This window comes from Kwoniella shivajii, chromosome 1, assembly GCF_035658355.1.
Source record: "Kwoniella shivajii chromosome 1, complete sequence".
Lineage (NCBI taxonomy): Eukaryota > Fungi > Basidiomycota > Tremellomycetes > Tremellales > Cryptococcaceae > Kwoniella > Kwoniella shivajii.
This window is the reverse complement of record NC_085908.1, coordinates 2,380,942-2,405,875: the sequence shown is the minus strand read 5'-3', so window position 1 is coordinate 2,405,875 and position 24,934 is coordinate 2,380,942. Positions and strand designations below refer to the sequence as shown.

Genomic DNA, 24,934 nt, shown 5'->3' with positions numbered 1-24,934 from the left:
TTCTTACTAGATGAAAGTATTATACATGCACATCACAATTGCGACAAGGAACCCGATCGTAGCATTGCAAGCCTGTTGGTACGTTACGGTCACAGGGCGGTTGTCAGCCTTCCCCGTCAACAAGGTACAAGGAAAGTATCGATACCTGACTGATCAGAACTACGGATTTCGACCACTACGAGGTGGACATCTCTTTGCATCCACCATCCATCAAGGATTTGAGAACAAAGCGGACCTGAACTTGAATCTCCTCACCGCTTTGACAGGAACCGAATAGAAGGGACGCTGAAAAGTATTAAAAAGATCCACGAACTGCGAGGACAGGTACCAATCAACATCAAGTGTGAAACGTCTTTTCCTTCGAGACATTGTATGTCTGGATTTCACGGACGATCATAGCTTTTAGCGCAATTGCTGTTACTAGTGCAGAAAAGAAACCGACATTCCCGGGAAGCGTGTTAGAGACAGATAGAGTTTCAACTCATCGTTCTAGAGATGATGGAAAAGCGTGCGAGGAATGTATGGGTTGAGTCGATGATCGACAACATCTTGAATCTTCTATCTAGCATTTCGTGCATGTGCCTTATCAAAAGCCGGAAAAAAGTCCCATGGATGATCCTGGTGGCTTTAGGTTTATCGATTCGGTCGACAGAAGAGCACCCCTCCGACCGCGACGGCAGCCAATCTCGGGCAATTTCATTTAGAGTTATTCCCTGATGATCAAGTTCTCTTTTCTTTCTCTTTACTCGAGTACCTCGACTTTCGTTGGGGATGGGATGCTGGGTGAAACTTTATTTCAATGACTTCGTACCTATCTCTTTTCAGGTATAACAGTAAGTGTAGATAACCTTTGTCCCATGTATACAGGATCAGGAACAGGATCAATGCTGCATCTTTCGCTTTTGTCGTTCCTTGGCGTCAAAAGGGGGGAACGCATGGCTTTTCGTTTGAAAAAAAGTTATTCCTATTATGCGAAATTCACCCATTCACATCACAAAAGATCTTTCATTTGAACCCATGCGTCCACATGTCTCTCATTCGTGATTGCGTGACGAAGGCAACGAACGATCTTCTAGCGAAGTGCTGTCTGTTCTTCGTGCTACAACATTTTAGCCATACGAAATAAATGCATATTAATACCCCTATCTCTGTTTTTACCCTAATCCCATCAAATATCCCCCTCCCCTCATTTCCTCTTTGCATATCGCCTCTCTATCTCCCTCACCACTGAGGGCCTTTTGCAGCTGGAATCTGAACATCATCAACCAGTTACCTGTTCTAAACACCTCGCACTTCATCTTAGCGTCATTCATCATAAAACATACTTCTTTAGCTTCTTCCTAATAACACCTGACAGACTCGAACTCGACTCGACTAGTTTTGTTCTATATTTTGTTGCCAAGCTAGAAGCTAGCTCTAGTGTAGTTCACTCTCCCTAATTTTAGCCTAGCTTCTAATTCTATAGGGATACGTCACGGAGGCTTGTGCTTGTGATCTTTTTTAGCATCAATCTCTCTGGACCCTGAAGACGGAAGCCGATCTAACCGTTTCGGGGAATTAACACATCACTGTATGTGTGTGTGTGTGATCGACGTATATAATAATAATAATTGTATTCGGTGGTAATGATAAATCAAAAAGAGATTAACGCGCTAAATTAAATTAGAGTGGGTAAGTGAAACCATTCAAATTCACTCTCACTCCATTCCTTTTAAAATTCAATCTGCTCAATCGTTATTGTCATTATCGTCGCCATAATCATCGTATCACACTCACTCACTCACACTCCTTTTGGGTACATACACCTCTTCTTTCACACAAAATTACAATCTAGACCAAAAAATACTCTCATCAGCAATTCAAACCCAACCATCCTTCTCATCATTCCCTTCCTTCTTTCTTCAGTTCCCCATTCATCGACACGAATTGACATGACCAACATCATCTTACGCTGACGGTGTTCCTATACCACTAAAAGGTCTCACCACACTATAAACAGACGAGACGATTCACGTTTCATCGGGGCGTTTTAAGACGAAACATCCTAATTTCCTGACTTTTGGTCAATTGTTTATCGAAAAATCACTTTACAACTCGGTCCAGTCAGAGCACGAATCTCCTTCTACCAGATAATTGCTCTACATAGATCTCCGATCAACATCACCATCCCTTCACTTCAACGATCAATACCACTTTCCTCATGCGATAATCAGATTGAGGAGCGATGCTCGAATTAGCTCTTACTCCAAAACATGGGAACGCCGGAGGTCGTTTCTATCCTCACACAGGTAAATCTTCTCCTCCCATGAACCTCGAAATCTAAGCTCTTGCTGATAATCATGTTAGGACACCTCGGTGTGACCCCGGTGGTCATTCAAGGTAAAGTCTCCACTAGACTTCCAGAAGTATGCGAACCTCTTGGTGTCAAATCCATCACTTTAGGCATTCGATGTACCGAGACTTCTGGAACAGGTTCAAGCGAGATTTTGTGGGAGAAGAAAAAGGTTTTACTATCGGCACCTGATGATGAAGAGTTTTTACAGTTGGGAGATTGGGATTCAATGTTCAAAACAACCATTCCAGTTGACGTCATTGATTTGGCAAGAAGTACAATGTGTATACCGGAATACAAAGTCGTTTGGAGATTAGAGGTCGTCATTGAACATCGACCTATACCATATGTTGGAACAAGTATTGCCAAAGCATACGCATTGAACTTGCATAGTCATCGATCACCGTCAAGTAGACCAATGTCACCTCCCTCACCTTACAACGTAGGATCAGATACATATGCTGCAAGTATCTCCGTTTCCGCTCAGCCTGGAGCTTTCGGTCCTGGTGATACTTTCCCAGTATACGTCCAAGTCAAACCCATTGATCCTGAAACAGTACTGAAAAAAGCAACTGTCATTTTGGAAAGACATATGGATGTTTTCAATCGAAGAAGGTCGTCTTCACCTCAATCACAACATCGTATCTCATCTTTATTCCGTTCATCACAAAGTGCGAATTCAACTCACCAACGTATACCTGAACCGCAAGATCAAGCTATTGGCTTATCGAGAAAAGACAAAATCTCAGAAGTTTCAGGTAGTAATGTCGTGATTGATAAGAGTGGGACATCATGGTGTCAAATGGAAATTTCATTACCTCAAAGACACGGTAAATGGGATTTAGGTGAAACTCACCATACCAAACTTGTCTCCATATCCTACCAACTCAAAGCGACCGTGACACTCAAGTCTAATAAATCACGTGGTGCACCTAAATCACTCAATTGTTCACCTGTACCAGTCATTATCGCTGCTGTATCTACCGAGGATCGAGCAGCGGCTGTCAAATCAATCGATTCTCACCAAAAGAAAAGACATCGCAGCTCACGAAGAGGACTTTACATGCATGAAGGCAATGTGGATGTCAGCGAGCCAGTCATCGGCGGTCAGCCTATATACACATCTATCAAAGGTATTGCGACAGATGTTAAACCGATATTGCTACCTTCAAATCATCCAGCACAATCTCAAAATATCCAATTCGTCTTCCCTTCACCACCACCATACGATTCAAGACATATTACCGTCGAATCACTTCTCAATCCTGCTTCATCATCTACATCATCAGCTGCATTGCCCACACCACCACCGACAAGAATAGGATTGGAAGCAGAACCCGATTCAACCAAGTTACTAAGGGCTTATCAATCTTCTGGACGTAGAATTTCCACTACTACATCGGAAGAAGATGAAGTACAGCCTTCTAGGAGTAAACAAAAGATATATGCCGATTTCGATATAGAGGATCGCAGAGCTCAATTCGCAACACTGCCTTCGTTGGATGCGTTAGGTGTCGGTTTACCTGATGTACCGGAAAGTGATAGACCAAGATCAAGACCACGTACAGCACCTATACATTCTACTTTCTCAATGAACAATATTCCACCTCCTCTATCAGGTCATTTATCAGTACCGAATGATGGATTAAGTCAAAGACCAATGACTTCATTCGGAAGAATGGGCAATGGAAACGGTACTAGGAATTCATTATCATCAACAACCAACGAACCGGAAATATCATTCGCATTCGCTTTTCCAGAATCATCTACATCAACCACAACAACAAAGCGAGAGTGAATGAAAGGAGAAAAGGAAAAGAAAATCGGAAGAAGAACATCATTTAGCATTTTACTATTATATAATCAAGCATCCTTTTCCCCATCATAGTTTCTTACACAGTGTCATAGCATGTCATGTATCAATTGTATGGTTTGCGCTTGTTCGTGGTCGTGTTTTGTCGCTAGACATTCCGAACTTCGCATTAATGGACCTAGCTATGTTCAAATCGTTCGATAACTTGCTTGTAGCAGAGATGCGTACACAACGAGGAAAACAACCTCCACTTCGCGTGGATTCTCTTGGTCGTGAGTTTACTCGTTTTACCCGGAACGTATGTTTATCTCTTCGACGCTCGCAATTCTTGCGCATTGAACGTTCTCACACCCTCGTATATATATAGTTGTTATCCAACACCTTCAAAGCTTAAGGGCTGAAGAACGACCCTTTTCCTCTGGTAAAACATAACCGAAAATGTTCGGTCGCGATTCACCTGTCAGACCATCTATCCGAGAGCAAATAGCCGCCAAAAGAGCTGAATTTCAGAACTCACCCATTGGTAAAAGACAAGCTGCAGCATCTGCGGCTGCATCAGCATCAGCATCAGCAGCGTCAGGATATAGTTCACCTGCTCCGAGAAGAACTGGCAATGCTTCCACGTTCGCCGTTCCAGGGGGATCTGAATTAGCGGATAAGACTAAAGAGGGTGAAATCAAGAGATCTATCAGATCCGGTATGTTCCCTCATTCCTTACCTAGCACAGAATCAGCCCAAGTTGGATGGACATGGCTAAATTCAGTCCAAATGAATCGTGTTTAGGTAAACTCGATTTGTGTTCATTGTCACTTGATATCATTCCACCCGAAGTATATACTACATTACTTGGTATACCATCAGAAGAACTCTCATCTCCACCAATCAAATCAATCCCATCATCAGATATACCAAAAGGATCATTGATAGATCCAAATGTCACACCCCCAAGAGGACTAGGTAAGGATGAAGAAAAGGAATTGGTGTTTGGTTCCAAAGTGAAAAGAAAGGAAGAATGGATCGAACCTGAAGAATTAACAGCTTTCAGAATCGCTGAAAATAATTTGAGATCCATCGAAAGAGAAATTGGAATGTTTGGTGGTTTGGAAAGATTAGATGTAGGTTTTCCATCTGATAAGACGGTTGATGATTAACTGTGGGAAGAGGAAGGCAGGAGTGATAAACTTTGTTCGATCATATCAAGCGAAGATCAAGTGGGCAGCTCCTGTTGATAGAATCTCAGATGTTTTACTAGATTGTTCAAAACAAGGGCTGATCAATTTCTCATTTATAGCTTAGTCGAAATCAGCTGAAAGAACTTCCAGATAGTGTAGCTGATCTACTGAAACTGACCAGCTTGGATTTATCGTGAGTGGATCCTAACCTTTTCGGAATGACGGAACGATCTCTTGCCTCATATTCATCATTTTTCGATCTGATAAGAGTGAGACTCCGACTGTTGACTGCTGACACTTGCATTCATTTCGATCTCGTAGTTCAAATTCATTCACTTCTTTACCACGTCCAGTCCTCGTTTTGCCTTCACTTCAAGTCCTTGATATATCCAATAATGCGATTCACAATATATCATTCTCTGATCCTATCGGACCATCAGAAGATGGATTATCATACGGAATAGGATTTTTCACTACTTCATTTGAACGTCAAGCACAGTTGAAAGCCCTCAAACCTATTTTCCCAGTGTTAAGATCATTCAATATCAGTCATAACAAATTGACTGTTCCCGGTTTAATCGAATTGTCAAAACCGAAAAATACAAATGGAAATGTAATCAAATTGGAAGCTATGTTAGTGTTGAATCTTGAAAATAACAATCTTCAAGGTACATTAGATTATAAAGAAATCGGTTTAACACCTGATAAAATGCCTTTCTTAACTTCTTTGATCTTAAGTAGGAATACAAATTTAAGAGGTACCAATGGATCTTTAGCCAAAACTGCCAAAATCGAATTATCAGGTTGTAATTTAAGGCAAGGTACACCTCAACCAGAATCACAAACGACCACTACGGAAGAGAATCAATCTATACCACAAGATGATGATGCGAGTACCGCTGTGAATACATCGTCACCCAAAGAATCAACGAAATCAATACCGAATCCAAATCTAACATTGGTTTATAGAACTTTGCCGGCAGCTACTTTCGATTCTGAACCATTACCTATTGATTTCGATATATACCTACCTCCAAATTCAACACCATCCAAGGCGGGTCATCCTTTGGTCATCTGGTTTCACGGCGGTGGACTATTACAAGGTAATAAAGAGAATTTACCTCCTCATTTTAGAAGACTACCTTCTCATCCATTCATTGACAGTAAGGGAGAAGAAGAAAATGTCATTGTGATTTCACCGAATTATAGACTGGCACCTCAGACTCCAATCTTGGATATCCTAGATGATGTAACACATCTCATAACATATATCAAAACGAAACTGAATGATCGACTGAAGAAAGAAGATAAAGATTACTCGATTGATGTGAATAGGATTTGTTTGTCAGGTGGATCAGCAGGTGGTTACTTAGCTTTAATAGCTGGATTAAATGTACCTGCAAATCTAAACGAAGAAGATATAGGTGGATACAGAGGGTTGAAGGATAAAAATGGAATTACATGTCTAGCCCCGTTTTATCCTATTACTGATTTGACTGATAAGTTCTGGGCGACTGAAACGGATCCTGTACCATGGATGGGGACTAGGTGAGTCAATCAGTATTCACCATGGTAGATAAGAGGCAATAAGTTGATCTCTCGCATTGTTTCGTTCCATTATTCATAGCGTCCCTCATTCAGACGCAAAACCACATTTGAATCCTAAATCACCTCCTATATGCTCAACACCTTCAGGTGGACCAAGATCAATACTTTATCCATACATGCTACAACATGGTTTATTCCCCGGGTTATTATTCCAATCTCAGAAATCGGTCGGATACGGTCTAGACGCATTTCGTCCTTCCCCTTTATCACTGTCTGTCCCACATCGACTAGATCTAGCAAACCAAAAAAATCTGAAACAACCGCCAATCTACTTCTTGTACGGCACAATCGATGATAAAGTTCAACCAATGCAAAGTACGCTACAATCTCTGGAAAAATCAGATTGTCATTTAACAGTGAAAAAAGTCGAAGGAGGTGATCATGCCTTTGATGAAGATCCTGAAGTTGAATGTGAAGATTTCAAAGCATGGTTAGGGGAGACACTGATTTAAACGACAGAGATTGTAAATGAGCCTGTTTGGCATCTTAGCTCACACTGAGCATTCCAGTACAAAAATTATGCATTGCCATTGGCCGATATAAGGGACGGAGTGGTCAACGATCACTTTTCGATGAAATGAAATTGACGACTCGCTTATACAGTAAAATTGTGATCACACCTGTCGTAGCATATTCCAAAAATTTAACCTAATCTCCTTCTCTGTCCATAACGTCTACCTTCATTCAGTCCTTCTTCTTCTTCCTCTCCGTGCTTCTCTCTACCCGCCGCCCTACCTTTACTCCAACTTTTACCTGCTCTACCTCTACCTCTTTCCCAAACTCCGCTACCCAGTCTTCCACCATATCCTGAATCCACCACTTTTTTCTTACCTATTAATTCAGCCTTACTTAGCAAGAACTTCCACAATCCTTCTACCATTGTACGATCTCGACCTTCCATCCAGTCTAGAGAGATTGATGAATGATCTTTGGCTGTTAATGGAGGTATGAATGAGATCCTTGCTTTGAACAACGGGGTGTCGCTGGTCTCATTAGCATTGATAAGCGAAGCTGGAGTAGTGGTGGCTTGATCTTGCTGGCGTAAAACAGCTCTGCGTGCTGATCTCGACCAAGTATTGATCATTGGTTGTATGTACATCAGTTTGTCGTCCGCTTCTTGACAATCCGCCTGATGAGATACACTGGAATGATCAAGTTGAATGCCCTGTAAAACTTGTAAAATCTTCTCTTTCAGCTCTTCAAGAGGTATTGAGGGCTGCGGTTTATGATGAAATGTATTTGGATGCGGCAACAATCTCGAAAAGGATGTATTTGAAATGACGTCTTCTGGTCTAGCGAGGTTCTGTGTATTGACAGCTCTGTGAGCTTTCTTATTCTTGGTGGACTCTGAGAGGAAAATCGGAAGCTTACATCTGGTAACCTGTTTGAACAATGGGACCAACCTAAGATCCAACGAGTAGTTTTAGATTGTCTTATATTCTTAAGTAAGTAATTATCGATCTATCACTACAACGTAAGCTGGCTATACTATACCTCAACTTGATTGGTACAGGTCCAAATTACCTTATTTACTTTGAGGAGTTCTACCAAAGGTGATAAACTTGAGTATTTTCCTATTAAAGATGTATACCACCTATACATGAAATTCAGCTTATACCTCTGTAATACTTATCGTCAGTCATTAAAGCTGACATACCGGCATCTATCACCAATTTTCATACTCTCCTTAATCATCTTCCCTACAAAGGCGACTTCTCCTCCTGGCGTAATCAGTTCATTCATCGAAGCCGTAGGAGCCTAGAAGCGTGTCGTCTTTAGCTTCAGGTGCTTGTCGAAGAGAATATATGAGACTGAACATACAGAGTGCGCGGAATGTTCTTTCCCTTCTTGACCTTGCTTGATCTCTTCCTCTGAGCCAAAGAAAGGCGGGTTACATATCGTTATATCCCATTGATCTTCCTCATTCAGTATAGGAAATAAAATAGGGTCAGATGATGGAGCCTGGAGGATATTTATCGATGTTGAAGGGATGTCATTCTGTGCGAGCACCGATAGTGAATGATTGTAGGACGTCTCATCCAGCTCTGGCAGTCAACGAATAATCAGTCGTGATTGATGCTAGATATGATGAAGTGGGCAAACAGACCTGTTGCAGTGATGATCGCATTTGGACGAAGACGAAGTAAAAGTATAGGATAGATCGCTGATGCGCCTGTACCACTAAGAGATATGTTTGTTGTCAACTGTTCTTCCTTCATCATGGAATCAACCTACATATCTAAAACACGTAAAAGGCGTGAAGATGATGAAGACGGCAAATGAGGTTCGAGGTCAAGGATATGAAGTAGATAATCGAGTCTGCCAGAATATCCTCATCAGCTTTATTCTGCAAATGTTGATTCACGCGCCTGAGCTGACCTATTGGCGAGCTATATCGCACGAATCATTAGCATCAGCAAAGCTGACGTGAGTGTATGTCCAGCTCACAGTAGGACACAGTCTATCTTCTCTGAAATTCACTTCTAAATCCCAATCATCTCTGAGTAGGCATCGAGTCAACGATCGAAGTGCCGATGCATCTTGAAAGTCGATGTACGCAGCACCATCTTCAGATATATTTACACTGAGCACATATTTTTCAGTGAGAAGAGCGAAACACAGGCGTATTGTAACGATAAACAAATTCAAATATCGTTGAACTCACTATTGAGCGAAATCAGGGAAGCGTGATGCAAGTCTAGCAAAATCTGGTTTCTTGATGAGATACGGATTATCTCGATGCATTCTCTACGATGATCCCAACGACAAGCGCAAATGTGAGTAGGAGCAATGATAGCAGAATAATGCTGAAGAAGACGGGAGAGAAGAAATGAACAAGAAGCGTTAGAATTGCTTTTTCGTTGTGTCTAAGTTGGACCGAAATTGGACGACCTCCACTTGCACCATCTGTTGGCAGAATTCTTTACTGAGTTACTTGAGTTATCATATAAACAGAAAACAGACGAAAACTCAACCATTGATGATACAAGCACTACGACTTCGTACCCGAATCAGATAACATCCTGCCAGAATGGTGCAATATGCATGACAGTACAAATACATATCCAAATATTGAAAATCACTTTCCATTCATTATTCTTTTGATTTCTTGATGGCTTCTTCCTCTTTATGTAATTGTTCTGCTTCTCTCAATCTCTTTGCGAAATCTGACACTTTCATCCTTTCTTCTTTCCTTAATGGATAAGAGCCGGCTGTACCTGTAGGAGCTTCTCGTGATAGAGATGGAGGAGCATCTACTGCTGTTGATAATGACTCAGGTAATGAAGTGGGTATATCAGTTGCTTCTTTAGGTGGTGCTGCTCGAATTGTTGGTTCTGGATAATTGAATGATGATGATGATGATGATGATGATGAAGAAGAAGAAGAAGATGATGATTTAGGTGGTCGAGGGACATCAGTTCGTCCAGGATAATATGTATCTTTAGGTATTTCTCCTTTTGAAGCGAAAAAAATCAATGATATCAGCTCTGAAGTGGTCCGAAACGAGACGAGAGTGAATGAATGAATGAATGAATGAATGAATGAATGAATGAATGAATGAAAGAAGGGAGGGAACTTACCAAGAGCAATTCGGTTTTTAATATAATTAGCTTGTTGTTGATCATTTGTGAAAGCTACTCCACCATAAATCATCAACGCTATCACTGTTGCTCCTTGAGCACTAATACCCAACAACCCAAACAAACGATTAGCGATCAACTAGGGAAATAAGTAAGTGAAGATAAGAGGATGAAACTCACTAAACACGTAATCGTAGGAATTGATTGAATTTATTCCTATTTCCTTTTCGTAAATGATATGTAGCACCCAAAAGTGCACCGACAGTAGCAAGGCATCCTATGTCATACATACACAATATCAGTTATTGAAACGCTTTCTGAATTATAAACACAACTGACCTATCGGTACGAATGGTTGTTCTTTACATTTCCTAGTTATGAAATCGGTGAAAGATACTTTATTACCTGTTGATATTGGCATTGACATTTTTGATATAGCTTTGTTCACCTGTGTATCTCCCTGGTCTGTATATGGTTCTGAGTGATCGAAAGAGTCTTAGTTGTTCTGGTCGTAGATAGCTGTGAGTGATGAATCTAATCGTTAACAATCATTTTGTTCGGATGAGAAGGAAGACCGGCGGTGACGATCGGAGAGAGGAAGGAAAAGGGAATCATTATTATTGTAGATGAAAAAACAAATACACGTCATGGTAATCAAAGCGGCGATCACCGAGATATACCTTTGTCGGGAAAGTCAGAAAAGTTCAAATCCAGACGAGTTTTGGACATGATACTTCTAGTGTATCATCCAGTATACGATATCCCAGGTCAGCAGAGCAAGAGAAAGCAATATGGCAGACATAGCAAAAGCCAGTCGATTGATATCCTGGTTAAAAGACAACGGTGGTCACTTCCATCCTTCAGCAGACCTCAAAGTGAGTCAATAACCCTTATAATCAAGTTTTTAATCAAAACTGACAAGCTCAGATAGATGCCGATACCGGTTTATCACCATTCTCGACATCTTCAATAGGTCCAGATGAGAGACTCGTATCATGTCCATTCGACTTAGCAATCACATCCAATATTGCTACTCGAGCTATATATCAAATCAAGGATATCACAGAAAGTGATTTGGTATGGCCTGCTGGAACGAGTAAACAAGGAGAAAAATGGAATGAGAGAATGAGGATAGCAGCTTATTTAGGATTACACTGGATATATCAAGATAAACCTAATGAGTGAATACATCTTCCTTCTTCTTCTTGTGGTTATGTACATGAGCTGATCACAAAACTGATCGATATAGAACATGGCCTACTGCTTTGTCCCATTTGATATACCTCGACTCACTTCCGCAGCCTTCATCTCTGACGACGCCGTTATATTTCTCACCATGTGAGTTGGAACTGTTGAAGGGAAGTACGTTACATGGGGCGGTAGAAGCCAGAAAGAATGAATGGAAAGCAGAATGTGAGGTAGTTCGGGGTGCGATCAGGGAAGACGGATTGACATGGTAAGCTAAGTAGCAATGACAGATTGATTGAATGTTGCACAGTTGACACCAATGTTCACACGTTTCAGGGATAGATATCTGGTCATTTCAACTTACATGTCATCACGTTCTTTCCCTTCAAAACTCCTTCGTATACCTGAACAAGGTGGATCAACCAGTCAAATAGCAAAAAAAGATGACGAATCGCAACCTGTCTTATTACCTGGATTAGATCTATTCAACCGTATGTGTTATATATGTTCAACTTTCTCCCCGAATATGATGTGCTGATCTCGAATATTGCCACATTATAGATTCTCGAGGTCAACCTATTGTTTGGCTTTCATCACTCACACCTACTTCCACCGGTCAGACAACCCCTTCTGTATCTTTAGTTTCTACCCAGTCTACTCAATCTGGCTCTCAATTGTATAACAATTACGGACCCAAATCCAACGAAGAATTGTTATTGGGATATGGATTTGTCATCCCTTCAAATCCGGATGATGTCGTAACGTTAAAATTAGGAACTTCAGGCTTACCTCCTCACACCCAAACAAGACTTCAAGTCAAAGGATTGGACGCTGATCAGACTTTCGAACTGAGAAGAGATGGAGAGATGGACAAGAGCCTTTTGGAAGTAGTCAGAATCATGTTGAATGATAATGAACACGACCACGATCACGATCACGATAAAGGGATTGACGAAGATGACGATCATGCTCAACATCAACATGAAGAAAAAGAAATGCAATTGGAACTAGACGTATTAGGGATGTTAGGTGGTATGCTAGATGATAAACTAGAAAAACTACAGACATCTTCCGAAGAAGACGAAAACAGCGATATAAGAGAAGAAGTGAGGAGGATGTGCGATATTTATAAGCAAGGTGAGCCCACAAATAACCAGGATTTCCTATATAAGGCTATGATGCTGATTGTCAGAATGGGATCTGGTTAGGCCAAATTGATATCCTCAATTCAGCGATGGATAAATTATCGGAACGAATAGAACGTATAGAAGGTTTACTCGATGAGGGTATGGGTGGATGTCCTTGCGGATGTTAGCTTTTCTATCTTCGCATCTACTGATTATGTATTCTTGAACACAATATGCATAACACAGATAATGAACAGGAAGTAGGGTATAGATATATAATCAATATAAACTTCACTGTAGTCAAAGAATTAGAGCGCAGCAACTGTCTCTTTGAGAGTATCAAGAACGCCATTTGTTTTCTTGCTTGGTACCGTTCCATTTCCATTTTGTGCTCTTAGCGCAGCACCTACCCAACCTTCCTTCTCCAATTGACGTTCAAGAGCTACGATCTCTTCTGCGACTGATCGACAGTGATCCTTTACTGCTTCTGTGCATAGAGCAAGAGGTTTTCTGGCCAAGGCAGCGTTGGAAGGGTATGAATTTGCCCAACAAGTCATGTACTATCCAATGTTTTATCAGCAAACTTTCCCTTGTTCTTAAATTCCATTCCTTCCATCTCCTGTGTAGCTCGAGATGAGAAGTTGTTCTCAGATTGGCTTGACTCACCTTGGTACCTAATATAGCACCTTTACCCATTCCCCATTCAGCTTGACTTATAGCACCAGCGTATTTTAATGCTTCTTCGATTTTGCCTTGAACACCAAGCTCGAAAGCTCTCGCACATACTCTAGGTGCGACATTTGCCATTCCAGTAATAGCACCTTGACCGCCTACTGCCAATGCTCCAAGAAGGTAATCCGTCGCGCCTCCTAGGATAGTGAATGGGGCTGAGAATGAGGACGATTGTCAGCGGGAACCACTTCAGAGGAGGATTTGCACATCGAGAGCACGATTACCAAGAGGTGATAAGGGAGGTGGAGTGTGATTCTAAGAAATCAAGGAAAGAAAAATGAAATTCCAACTTACAGCCGAAATCATGAGTTTTGGCAAAAGCAGTTTCTCTTGCGATTCTACCTACATCATGATCCGTATGTTTTACACCTAAGATATTAGGATGTTTTGCCAATCTACAAATTATATCTGTATCCAGTTGTATACCACTGGAAACACCAGGATAAGAATAGATTATAATCGGGATTGGAGAAGCTGATGCGAGCTATTAACCCGAAAAAAAAAATGAAAAAAAAAATGTGGGACTTGATTAGCTCACTCGTGGATGGAAACGAGTGATTGTTTGTGATATTTTTAGATTAGACTAATGTAGATTGAGGCAAGATAAGGGGAAAGGGTATATCCACTCACTTCTTCGAAGAAATTTTGAATAGCTTCAGTGGTCATAGCAGCAGGATAATAAGATGGAGGTAAAACCAAAGCGAAATCTGCACCTGCATCCGATGCATCTTTACATAATTTCAAAGCTTCTCTTGAAGATTGTGCGCCAACAGTTCCAGCTATGATAGGACCGTTATTGCCTACACTCCTGAATGCTTGTTTGGCAGTTGAGATGAGCTATATCACGAATCAAGACAATAAGTCTTGTCAGCATTGCTTTATATGAATATTTTGCATCTTGAGCGGGGATACAGTGGCTTCATTCTAGGTGATCAAGAGGACAACGAACCATCATCAACTCACAGTCTTCCTTTCTTCATGATCCAGAGCAACAGCTTCAGCTGTAGAACCTTGAACAACGACACCCGCGATACCTGATCTAGCTAAAAATTCCATATGTTTGATGTGAAGATCAATATCTAATTCCTGTTCTTGAGTGGGTAGGAAGAATGATATCGTTGGACAGTATATTCCAGGAGGAAGAACCTTGAAAGCAGGAGTGGGGGCTGTGGTTGCGATTGGCATATTGGCTATTGTCTGGAGATATACTTGGTTGTGTCAGATGAGATGAGAGAGCTGAATATCTTTGATTAACGGGGAATGGATAATAAGAAGGCAAAGATGCTCAGCTCGTCAGAACATATAAATATATATAAATATGTATATGTAAACCTCTCGGCCTCACTTCCTCCCTTCGTGCGGCACCCTCACACCCCATGTGCACATCGCTACCAGTCCGAATAACGCATGTGAGCACGAAAAAAGTACTAGAGAAATGTGAGTTGCCGAATTGTTGTTCCCCTTTTCACAATCGGTGACATCGGCAAAGTCGGCTGTCCCGAACTTCGGATTGCGGCACTTTCTCGGTCAGATCCGAGTATCATTCATCTAATATCATGCAGATTGCTTCCATGTCTTCGCAGCAACCGGACAGATTTTGCTACGTTGCGAGTTCACATCCACGTTCAAGGACATGGCATACGACAGTCTGCGACCATTTGGCGCGACGTCTCTTTCAAAGAGTACATATCTAATCCTTAGAAACCATATCATTATCCTTTACCTCCGTTATATGCCCACCTTGTTCCTCTTCTAACAATGCATCTTCAAGTATCTTGAATGCTTTACCAACTTCTTCAAACTTATTATATAATACTACAGGACTTAATCTGATGACATTTGGATGTCTCTCGTCACCCACTAAACCATTTGAAGCCAAGCGTGAAAAAATCCTAGGCATTATACCTTTGTTTTCAGGTAAGATACTGATAGATAATTGTGTCCCTCTATCAGGTAACGTCGGTGTCAAGAGTTTAAAACCTATTTTCCCTTTAGGAGGATTATAATATCGGCTTGATTTTAACAAATCTTCCAAGGTACCTGTTAATCGTTTACTTTTGTTGAGCATATTATCGAATCCAACTTTATCGATCAATTCCAACGTGGCTAATAATGGTATGGACGAAAATACCGGTGTACATGAATGTTGATATCCTTTGGCACCTGGAGTCGGTCGAAATTCAGGTAACATTTGGAATCTTGTTGCGGCATCATTACCCCACCATCCTGCGAGGCTATCCATTCATGCGATCGAGATAGTCAGCGAAGACTCCATGTAGATGGAAAGAGCTCAAACTAAGATGGGGGCCTTGAAAGAATTCGTCCAACTCACCGTTTACCACCATCGTCCAATCCCTCTTTGATATAATATCCACCTATAGCCGCCGGTCCAGCATTCAAATATCTGTCGCTCACGGCCGGTCAGTCCTCTCTTCCTGACATCCGTCCCAGTTTGACTCTTTCTGAGATGATGGGAAGTGATCGAATACTCACTTGTATGTACACCAAACTGCAAAATCGACATTCCATTCATTCAGTTTACATTCAACGTTACCTATACCATGAGCCATATCCAATCCAAATAGAGCACCTATCGAATGAACTTTAGGTGACAGAGAAGCGATATCGAATAACTGTCCAGTATAGTATTGCACGAGAGGTAACCAGACTATCGCGATCTGTGATATTGGAATTAAGTTTGTCAGCTCGACACTCGCAGTCATATTGGTGCTGAAACCTTTCCCGAATCATGTCACGATGCAGAATGCAATCATGGTCAAATCATTATAGCGGGAAATAGCACTCACAGTATCTTTATTGTCTTCCAATACTTTGATTATATCTTCAGTCCGTAAAGTATCTTCTCCTTCTCTAGGTTCGAGTCCGATGATAGCATCATCTATCTGTTCTTGAGATAGGATAGCATCATGTAATTTAGGATGTGAATGAATGGCGTACTATAATTAGCAATGCCGAGAAAAAGGACGATCTCAAAGTCAATATCGATCAAATGTATGAAAACAAAATGATAGTGAGAATGAGATCTCACCCAATCACTTGGAAAACTGCCTTTTTCAATTACGATCTTCCATTTTTTATCTGTAGGTTTATAGAAACTTGTGAATAGATTATGCAGGTTGCTTGTTAGAGTTGAACTGTGTGCTACTTCACTTTCTTTCGCTCCTACAAGTTTGGCTAAATGTGGTGTTAATGGTCTATCGACATGTTTCCATGGTCTTGAATGCGGATGTGAGAAATGTCCCGTCACAGATCTAAGTGATTTGTCAGCGCAGGTTGCATTCCAGTTGAACGAGTCACCGAGAGAGAGAGGGACGAATTCATCCATACCCCAACTTAATCCTTGCTTAATCCAGTGATGAATAGGTTACACTCACGATGAACCCCATACATCCAATTCTTCAATCATATGTTTTCTGGCTTTCTTATTCAACAGTCCTAATGAATTTCCACAGAAATAGATAGCTTCTCCGTCTGTAACAAGGCAATGAAAAGACGATCAGTTCAGAGGCAGACAAAGATGATAAGCCAGTTTCATTGCTCATGACTCGGAATTCTAAGAGCTTACTCACCTCCTTCACCACCACATGCTTTGATATTGGGAATCTCAAACTCATCTCGTGTCCAGTTTAAAGGATCTTCTCGATCGAGCTTGATCAATTCTTCCATGCTGGGTGTGGATGAAGAGCTCATTTCGAGATGCTTTCTGAAGCTCTTTTACCCGTATTATCGATACTGAGATTCTCTTGTAAATCTAAATCCTGGTCTCTCCGTCAGATTTGATGTATCTCAATGTTGAGGAAATCGATGAACCTTTTGTCTTGATCTTGTCAGAATCGATTCGTTCCCAGGCACTGCTTTTCAAATCACAAATTACGTAATCCTGTATATATCCCGCTTTTTGAACCGGTCAATCTGATCCGATTCATTCCCTTTCTTTCGTCGCTCTGACCCAAAATCAAACCTCGCATCTCTGTATTCTTTCCGTGCTTTTACGATATCAACAGTCTTTGTACCATATTAAATAGGATGTCAGAAACAGATTTGCAACCAGGACAGAATCTCGCTCACTTGTTACCCCCATCATGGAAAACAGAAGTTTCAAGATGGTATGCTGAGGACACACCTTCTTTCGATTGGGCCGGATTTGTCGTGGGCGAAGAAGAACAAGAAGCTTTCTTATGGGGCAAAAGTGGGGTACGTGCATCTCATCCAGGAAATACAGTACATACATGTTCTAGAATCAGTCTGAACTGATGTATCGACGTATTCGACTGTATAGGGTGTTTTAGCAGGTGTACCGTTCTTCGATGAGGTGTTTAAACAAGCTGAATGCACGTGAGTCGTACAGATCACTTGACCTGAGATCGATCTACTATAAGCGTGTACGTTACGTCCTGACGTTGACATTTGTGGTGTAGCGTTGAATGGTTACTACCTGAAGGATCAGTCATTCAAGATAACACCAAAACAAAAGTAGCGATCGTAAGAGGTAAAGCTAGACATTTACTCTTGGCTGAAAGAGTTGGATTGAACACTTTAGCAAGATGTAGTGGTATTGCAACTGTGTGAGTGTACACTACAGCCATGCAGAACGAAACACTTGCTCGCAACAGTACTGAGCCTGATGCGTGACATTATAGCTCGAGAAGATTTCGGGATTTGGCAAGAGCTGAAAACTGGAAAGGAGTAGTAGCAGGAACGCGAAAAACTACACCTGGATTTAGATTGGTAGAGAAATACGGTATGATGGTTGGTGGAGTAGATCCTCATCGACATGATTTATCAAGTATGGTAATGTTGAAAGATAATCATATATGGGCTACTGGTAAGTCGCTATTTTGTTGTTTCGTATGAGCATCATGAGATTATTCGCTAATGAATTTCATGCTTAATTGATTATATAGGTTCAATCAAATCAGCTGTTCAAGCCGTTAGGAGAGTAGCTGGATTCTCATTGTTGGTCAATGTAGAATGCCAAGATTTCAATGAAGCAGATGAAGCCATTTCATCAGGTGCGAATATCGTAATGTTGGATAATTTGGTGGGAAAAGAACTGCACGATGCTGCTAAACAATTAAAAGAAAAATATAAAGGTAAAAGAGAATTTTTGATTGAAACTTCAGGTGGTATCGTTGAAGGTAGTCTAAGAGGTAGAATTGGTCCAGGTGAGTATTTCCAATTCTATGATACTATGCCTTTTGTTTTCTCTCTATTCGGGAAACTTTAAACTTCATGCTATCACAAAATAGGTTGAACACAAAGCTGATTCACTCGATGAATACACTTTAGACATCGATATATTATCAACTTCAGCCGTACATCAATCTTGTCCACATGTCGATTTCTCACTCAAGATTCAACCCAAGAAAAAAGCATGATCGATCTTCACTTAATATCGTACTGCCATATATCTGATAGACAATGATGCAACGTTGGTCATTCAGCGCAATACACAATACATGCTAAAAGTACAAGTCATGTCTAACGTACAAAAGATTAACATTCTTACTTATTTTCCATCCACATGCACGTAAATCATCTTCACAGTGTCGCCAACCGTGAGATCCACATGACTTACTCGATTTCTTATTTCTTTTTGTTCTCTTTTTTACAGCTCCAGCGAACCATGATATATAAGCCCAAGACTTGGATTGAAAACATCACACCTATACTCTTCCATCATGTAGTACAACTGTGCGGAACGGAGAACGAAGAGATTCGACCGATGAATGATGATGTAAAATATTTCCATGTTTTCCTTTTTTGGATCCAGCTTGAAACAGTACAAGACGGTCGATATCTTCTCACGATATCTTTACTACGACACAGATATTATGAGCGCTGTCCTGCTTCTCGAGTATATTTCTCCCCTCAGAGGGAATTCTCGACCTACTATCTGAGCCTAGGTCACAGAGATCGTCTCGATGTGGTGGGGGTGAGTGGACCTACGGGTGAAGGTTTTGGATGGGGTGTATCGCCTGGTCTACCGTGGAGTATAGGTGATGAGCAAGAAGTGAACGTCATCTCAAGAGTATAATCTGGCAAGTGATGCTGTAGGTGACACAGGCAATCAGCATGGAATCTCGTGCGGGACACAGTACAAGGAAAGTAAGCTGTGATACCTTATGATTTGAAAATATTCATACTCACGTTGAATGATACTATTCCAATGGGTGAAGAAGGATAGGTAAGTAAGGGGGTGGCAAAAAGGTACTATCTGTGTGTATGAAAACCTTGATATGAGTTGATGAATTTGAGTTGAGGGAAGACAATAAGTGATTAAGATGGAAATGACCTGATCCAATAGATGAGGTCATTATATATGTAATCACCCTCTCATGCATCACATAACACAGGAAAAGCATGAACGGGTCATAGCGTGTTGAGATGAACCCTCAAAGAAGACTCTTTGTGCTTCTTCGCTTCTTATCTTCTTGATTCCACTTCTGAAGCAACTCCTGCCGGGATGCCGAAGCAACTGATAAACAACGGCGATATGAATCAAGTGATCACCATGAATAAGCGAGAGAAGGAGAATATATCCTTTCGTATGATGGTTCTGTAAGCTTGGCTGCGGTTATGCGCCAAAGTCAATCGGATATCAGTACCGGTGCCCCTCTAGCGTATATGCAGTCCACTACACAATGACGTTGAAAAGTACGAGGTGTGTTCAAGATGAGCCGAATATGTTCAAGGAATCAGGTCAATGTCGTGTTTCATCAGTGATGCGAAAGTCAGCAGGCAAGAGACGAAGAATTTTCGTTGCTCAAATTGAATTAAGGGCTCGCTCGTCGATGGTCCGTCCGGGATGAACCAAAGGAATCCCCCAAATTCAAAACAAGTCAAGTTTCAGGATGTTTAGTGCAATATTCGAACGCGGTTAGAATATCACCTGTTACACCCCATGAAGCATCAAGTGATTTCTCTTAGCGGAATCAAATTATTGTTATCTTTATACGCCTCCACATCGCACGCTCATCCTTTGATATTTTCATTTTTGATGTTTTTCCAATCCCAAAGCAAGGATGTAAATCTAAATTCTTTCATCTGTACGTTGCTCAAGCCCATCGATCACAAACAGGTACGACGCAAGATGTCACGTCTAGATTCATTGACGCCTTCAAGAGCTCGGTCTAGAGGATCTCAGTCACCTTCGCCGTCACCTGGACCATCACCTCTTCAATCTCAATCGACCGAAACGACCCATCATAGAATGCTCAAACTTGTTCTATCAGAAACGAAGAAATTGTTTAAAACGTGGGATGAATTGATCATTGTTGACGGATTCAAAGCTGCCAAAGGATGTATTGACGAATCTACAGAAATGGAGTATGTTCATCACATTCTCACTGTGGTGATAGATCTGAGGAATCAGAAAGGTCTTTACTGATACTTCGCAATGTTATATCAGTAATCTATTGACGGTCGAGGAAAAACCTGAGAGACCAGAGATCAACCCTCATTTAAATCAATGGTATTTCCATCGACATTCTCTAGAAAGTACATTGAAGAAACTCGTAAGTCTACATCTATATGACAATTGAAATGATTTCAGTCAACACCTCAGGATAAAAGCTGAATTTCGCATCGCTCAATAGGATAATTACCTATACAAATTATCTGCTTTAGCTGAACAAGCTGAAAAGATCTTTTTTGGAGCATATACTAGAGAAGGAGCAGATTTCGTTTTTCAGGAGCCATTATGGTTGACTTGGACATTAGAGAGATTTGGTATGTCCCATATTCACTTATGCCATCAATCTCATCGATAGAGTGAATGACTACTCAACTGATGCACTATCAACATCCACACTCTGTCACCTATAGTCAATTCATTCTCCCCATTGATATCATTGCATTTCGCTCATCTAGCAACCATAACTTCCTTATCCCAAACCATCTTGAATCCGGATACGTCTTTCGACGACGCGAAATATACTTTGGAAGCATGGAGAGATATAGCTACCGGAGGTGAAAGATGGGTCGCCGTAAGGGAATGGGAAGAATTGGTGGAATTTGAATTGACAGGTGGGAAAGATGAAGATGAGGAAGATGAACTACCCATCAAAGGCAAGAAGAAGAATAAGAGATAGAAAGCATTTCAATGACGTCTATCAAAGGGGAGAAAGAGGTCTGTGCGTGTGTATAATGTGTTGTGTGTGTGTGGGGGGGGTATAACACCGATCAATACATGAGGATATACAAGGAAAACATGAGTTCCATTCGATACAAGGTGGCAAGAACATGTCTTCATCAAATACAATTACAATTACAATTACAATTACAAGAACTTCTCTTGATGGATATTCAAAGAATACATTGTTCTCAACCTCGGTCAGAACGACGATCTCTAAACGACTTTGTAACGGAACGACAACATAACGAAATCACGACACAATCCAAACAAGGTCAAAACAGCAAGTCAGTAATACTACGCAGCCCATAAAGATGGGCTGTATCAGCTCAAAAAACTGTTGTGATCCAGACAGTGAATTACCTGGACATGAGATATGTACAGTGGGTATTCTCATATGTTTTCGAACAACCATTAATCCTTATTCGCCTCGACAACATCTCAATCACCACAGTCTTTCATGATCGTCTCATCATACTGGACTTGTATTGATATATTTCAGAATAGGGTGTCAAGAAAACTCGACGTCAGAGATCACGACATTATTCAAATTTACAAGAACGTAAAGGACGACGAGCATCGAATACTTCATCATCAAGTAGAAATCCAATGATACAGAGAGATTCAGTGGCCGAGATGAGGGACATGATAGCCTCAATGGGAGGATGGCATGAGTCTGGTGAGTTGATTGACCTGTTTGCCTTTTGTCTGTCTTGTATGTTCCATCCGACCAAAAAAGCTCGTTTTTCATATTGTACTATATCTGATGAGGCTGACGCCGAAATACTGTAGCTCATACATAATCTCAATATAAACCTTATCAAGTCTCGAGTTTCTCAAATCATCGATCCTTGTTGTATTCAATCTAACACGACGAAATGACGGTATATGATAATGTATCTCCGTATGTCGAACGTATGTCCATACTGAACGTCTGAAAGAACAACACTTCCCCTTGCTTCAGATCCTATCCGTCAAACGCTGAGAAGACCCCTTGCAATTTCTTGACTTTTCCTCTCATTTCATCTCATCTCATCTCATCACCACTCCACTTCGGCTGTCTTCATTTACCCGGATCCATGATAGAGGAACTGATAACTCGAGATTGAACGTTTACTGAATTATAAAATGCATACTCATATTCCTTCATCAGAATGTGATCATGCTCTGATTGATATGAAATGATTGAATGAGACTGCTTGTCACTACTCGTCAATACCAGCTCTCTATGTGCAAAGGAAATGGATAAACGATTTCGACCCAAAATATATGTCCATCTCATTTATCAGTACTAATCTTCATCGTCATCTTCAACTAATTCACCTCTCCCAAACTCCCTTACTCTTCCTATCAACCTGACCACTCCATCACCTAAGATACAATTCATCCCACCTCCTCTCTGACTCAGTTGAGTAGCATGTATAACCACGTCACCCGGAGTTTCTTGCAGTTCTACAGGGAGGAATTTAGATGCCGGGGAAGAGAGGTAATAGTTGGTCAGATAAGTATGAGCTGATCCGGTCTATATCCGATACAATCAAGATTACATTAAGTCGTGTCAGCTAGATAATTTATTTTCATTTGGGGCTGACTGATGAAATGTGAAAAATCAAGGACAAGGACCCTCTACATCCGGTGTAAAGAAAAGGAGGATAGAATACTGACAATTGTATCTTCTGGTATTCCAGCTCCGGGGAAAAACATCCTCGACTGAATTTCCAATGTTTTGTCATTATCGTTGGACGAATGTGTTGTTATCTGAGTTACTATATTTTGACCTGAAGCGATATTGCCCTAAGTTAAACGATGATGACACATATAACATCAGCAATTCCCTCTTTATTTTGCGATCACACACAAACTCACCAAAGACGTTATATCAACATCCAGTGCTTTCAAATCGACATCTCCTTTAATCAAAATAATAAACGATTTCCTATCACCGTATTTGAATTCTGATATATCCAATAAATCATTTTTGTTCTTGATCTTGATTGCCTTGATCAATTTATCGTAATCTGGATGTCGTTTTTCCACTTTTATCATGTCTGTATCTATACCTTTACCGAAAGTACTGATCACTTCGGAAGGAAGTGAAGGTAAATTGATCTCTACCAGTTGACTCTTTTTACTTTTGCTTTGCATCTTTCTTTGATCTTGAGCTTGAGCTTGAAAGGAACCATCCGAACGACGCGCAATGAATTTTCCTGCTATGGGATTAACATAATTGATTTGATTCAATGACGGGTATTTTTGAAATAACAGGTAAGATGATGCTATAGTTCCATGTCCACATAAAGCTAATTCTGATACTGCAGTGAACCACCTAATTTCCCATGAAACCTCTTGGCCATCACCGTCATCGCCCTTATCATATGGGTTCGACTGGAGTTTCGTGAGCGCAGACGAAGATGGCGTTGTAGGCGAAGGGATCGGTGCGATATGTACTGTAGCTGTATAATTGAAATCTGCCGATACTTTTTGCAACCAACTATCATCCAACCATCTAGGATCCGAAATAGATGGATAGATAATCACAGCTGCTTGTGAACCTGTTCCTGCAGTAGGAGCAAATGCCGATAAGACATGAAATGGTAATGGAGGTAATTTGGCCATCTTTACTAGCAATAGACCTTGAAAGTCAGTGAATGAAGCTTTGGAAAAGATGGACAGGTCGAGGTGAGAGGGAATCGATCTTTCTCGCCGCTCGCTGTTCCTAATCGCTTCAATGCCGACACCGAAGTCAAAGGCAGAGTCAAAGTCATAATTGAAATCCAGCGTATCGCTCAGCGAACCAAACATCATTATGAAGACCGCCGTCGGTTTAGCCGATAAGATAAAAGTGGAGGTAATGTGATGTTCAGTTAATTTGTCCTTACTTATCTGCCAGAGCAAATCATACAACATCGCATAGATGATCATTCGTCCCAAGCCGAGTACTGGCATTGACCACACTACTCAGATCATGGCTATTCATCGTACTCACTCAACACACAACATTTTTAAGAGCTATATACAAAAAGGGTTTAATGGAAGACGATAGGGTACAACGGACGTCAATGAAAATGTGAACAACAAAAGATAATATAAAGGTTATATACAATCAAATTTTACAGAAAATACTTACAAAGGGTGAGGTCATCAAATACAGCAGAAATGAAAATGGGAAATTCTCCAGCTCGGGGTTCCTCTCATTAACAGCCGAATATCCTGATGATTATGTATC

General features: G+C 40.9%; 11 protein-coding genes across 11 annotated transcripts; 6 read left to right on the top strand and 5 right to left on the bottom strand.

Annotated features, from left to right (window-relative positions):
* Nucleotides 1-2,224: 2,224 nt before the first annotated feature.
* On the top strand, nucleotides 2,225-4,130 carry IL334_000899 (uncharacterized protein; the record flags this gene model as incomplete). The annotated part of the gene is made up of 2 exons (XM_062932661.1): nucleotides 2,225-2,288; nucleotides 2,347-4,130. The coding sequence occupies 2 exons, from the start codon at nucleotides 2,225-2,227 to the stop codon at nucleotides 4,128-4,130; spliced, it is 1,848 nt and encodes a 615-aa protein (XP_062788712.1).
* A 453-nt stretch (nucleotides 4,131-4,583) lies between these two features.
* IL334_000898 (uncharacterized protein) lies at nucleotides 4,584-7,377 on the top strand (the record flags this gene model as incomplete). Its single annotated transcript, XM_062932660.1, has 5 exons — nucleotides 4,584-4,842; nucleotides 4,929-5,260; nucleotides 5,437-5,510; nucleotides 5,639-6,865; nucleotides 6,945-7,377. 5 exons carry the CDS (start codon nucleotides 4,584-4,586, stop codon nucleotides 7,375-7,377), a joined length of 2,325 nt encoding a protein of 774 aa, XP_062788711.1.
* A 191-nt stretch (nucleotides 7,378-7,568) lies between these two features.
* IL334_000897 (uncharacterized protein) lies at nucleotides 7,569-9,670 on the bottom strand (the record flags this gene model as incomplete). The annotated part of the gene is made up of 10 exons (XM_062932659.1): nucleotides 7,569-8,228; nucleotides 8,297-8,386; nucleotides 8,450-8,519; nucleotides 8,583-8,683; nucleotides 8,747-8,970; nucleotides 9,033-9,106; nucleotides 9,161-9,244; nucleotides 9,305-9,315; nucleotides 9,374-9,509; nucleotides 9,591-9,670. 10 exons carry the CDS (start codon nucleotides 9,668-9,670, stop codon nucleotides 7,569-7,571), a joined length of 1,530 nt encoding a protein of 509 aa, XP_062788710.1.
* A 348-nt stretch (nucleotides 9,671-10,018) lies between these two features.
* On the bottom strand, nucleotides 10,019-10,933 carry IL334_000896 (uncharacterized protein; the record flags this gene model as incomplete). The annotated part of the gene is made up of 4 exons (XM_062932658.1): nucleotides 10,019-10,380; nucleotides 10,507-10,607; nucleotides 10,687-10,783; nucleotides 10,846-10,933. 4 exons carry the CDS (start codon nucleotides 10,931-10,933, stop codon nucleotides 10,019-10,021), a joined length of 648 nt encoding a protein of 215 aa, XP_062788709.1.
* Nucleotides 10,934-11,297: 364 nt separating this feature from the next.
* Nucleotides 11,298-13,009, top strand: IL334_000895 (uncharacterized protein; the record flags this gene model as incomplete). The annotated part of the gene is made up of 6 exons (XM_062932657.1): nucleotides 11,298-11,381; nucleotides 11,434-11,687; nucleotides 11,756-11,962; nucleotides 12,031-12,185; nucleotides 12,256-12,831; nucleotides 12,903-13,009. The coding sequence occupies 6 exons, from the start codon at nucleotides 11,298-11,300 to the stop codon at nucleotides 13,007-13,009; spliced, it is 1,383 nt and encodes a 460-aa protein (XP_062788708.1).
* Nucleotides 13,010-13,129: 120 nt separating this feature from the next.
* Nucleotides 13,130-14,738, bottom strand: IL334_000894 (uncharacterized protein; the record flags this gene model as incomplete). Its single annotated transcript, XM_062932656.1, has 5 exons — nucleotides 13,130-13,381; nucleotides 13,488-13,708; nucleotides 13,848-14,037; nucleotides 14,184-14,390; nucleotides 14,517-14,738. 5 exons carry the CDS (start codon nucleotides 14,736-14,738, stop codon nucleotides 13,130-13,132), a joined length of 1,092 nt encoding a protein of 363 aa, XP_062788707.1.
* Nucleotides 14,739-15,243: 505 nt separating this feature from the next.
* IL334_000893 (kynureninase) lies at nucleotides 15,244-17,264 on the bottom strand (the record flags this gene model as incomplete). The annotated part of the gene is made up of 7 exons (XM_062932655.1): nucleotides 15,244-15,787; nucleotides 15,886-15,957; nucleotides 16,047-16,231; nucleotides 16,361-16,510; nucleotides 16,603-16,825; nucleotides 16,949-17,045; nucleotides 17,144-17,264. The coding sequence occupies 7 exons, from the start codon at nucleotides 17,262-17,264 to the stop codon at nucleotides 15,244-15,246; spliced, it is 1,392 nt and encodes a 463-aa protein (XP_062788706.1).
* Nucleotides 17,265-17,600: 336 nt separating this feature from the next.
* Nucleotides 17,601-18,952, top strand: IL334_000892 (nicotinate-nucleotide diphosphorylase (carboxylating); the record flags this gene model as incomplete). Its single annotated transcript, XM_062932654.1, has 6 exons — nucleotides 17,601-17,768; nucleotides 17,854-17,909; nucleotides 17,993-18,139; nucleotides 18,215-18,399; nucleotides 18,479-18,739; nucleotides 18,864-18,952. The coding sequence occupies 6 exons, from the start codon at nucleotides 17,601-17,603 to the stop codon at nucleotides 18,950-18,952; spliced, it is 906 nt and encodes a 301-aa protein (XP_062788705.1).
* A 1,715-nt stretch (nucleotides 18,953-20,667) lies between these two features.
* On the top strand, nucleotides 20,668-21,667 carry IL334_000891 (uncharacterized protein; the record flags this gene model as incomplete). The annotated part of the gene is made up of 4 exons (XM_062932653.1): nucleotides 20,668-20,903; nucleotides 20,986-21,091; nucleotides 21,173-21,305; nucleotides 21,402-21,667. 4 exons carry the CDS (start codon nucleotides 20,668-20,670, stop codon nucleotides 21,665-21,667), a joined length of 741 nt encoding a protein of 246 aa, XP_062788704.1.
* Nucleotides 21,668-22,022: 355 nt separating this feature from the next.
* IL334_000890 (uncharacterized protein) lies at nucleotides 22,023-22,511 on the top strand (the record flags this gene model as incomplete). The annotated part of the gene is made up of 3 exons (XM_062932652.1): nucleotides 22,023-22,091; nucleotides 22,216-22,387; nucleotides 22,501-22,511. The coding sequence occupies 3 exons, from the start codon at nucleotides 22,023-22,025 to the stop codon at nucleotides 22,509-22,511; spliced, it is 252 nt and encodes an 83-aa protein (XP_062788703.1).
* A 488-nt stretch (nucleotides 22,512-22,999) lies between these two features.
* On the bottom strand, nucleotides 23,000-24,324 carry IL334_000889 (uncharacterized protein; the record flags this gene model as incomplete). The annotated part of the gene is made up of 3 exons (XM_062932651.1): nucleotides 23,000-23,230; nucleotides 23,374-23,502; nucleotides 23,575-24,324. 3 exons carry the CDS (start codon nucleotides 24,322-24,324, stop codon nucleotides 23,000-23,002), a joined length of 1,110 nt encoding a protein of 369 aa, XP_062788702.1.
* Nucleotides 24,325-24,934: the final 610 nt, after the last annotated feature.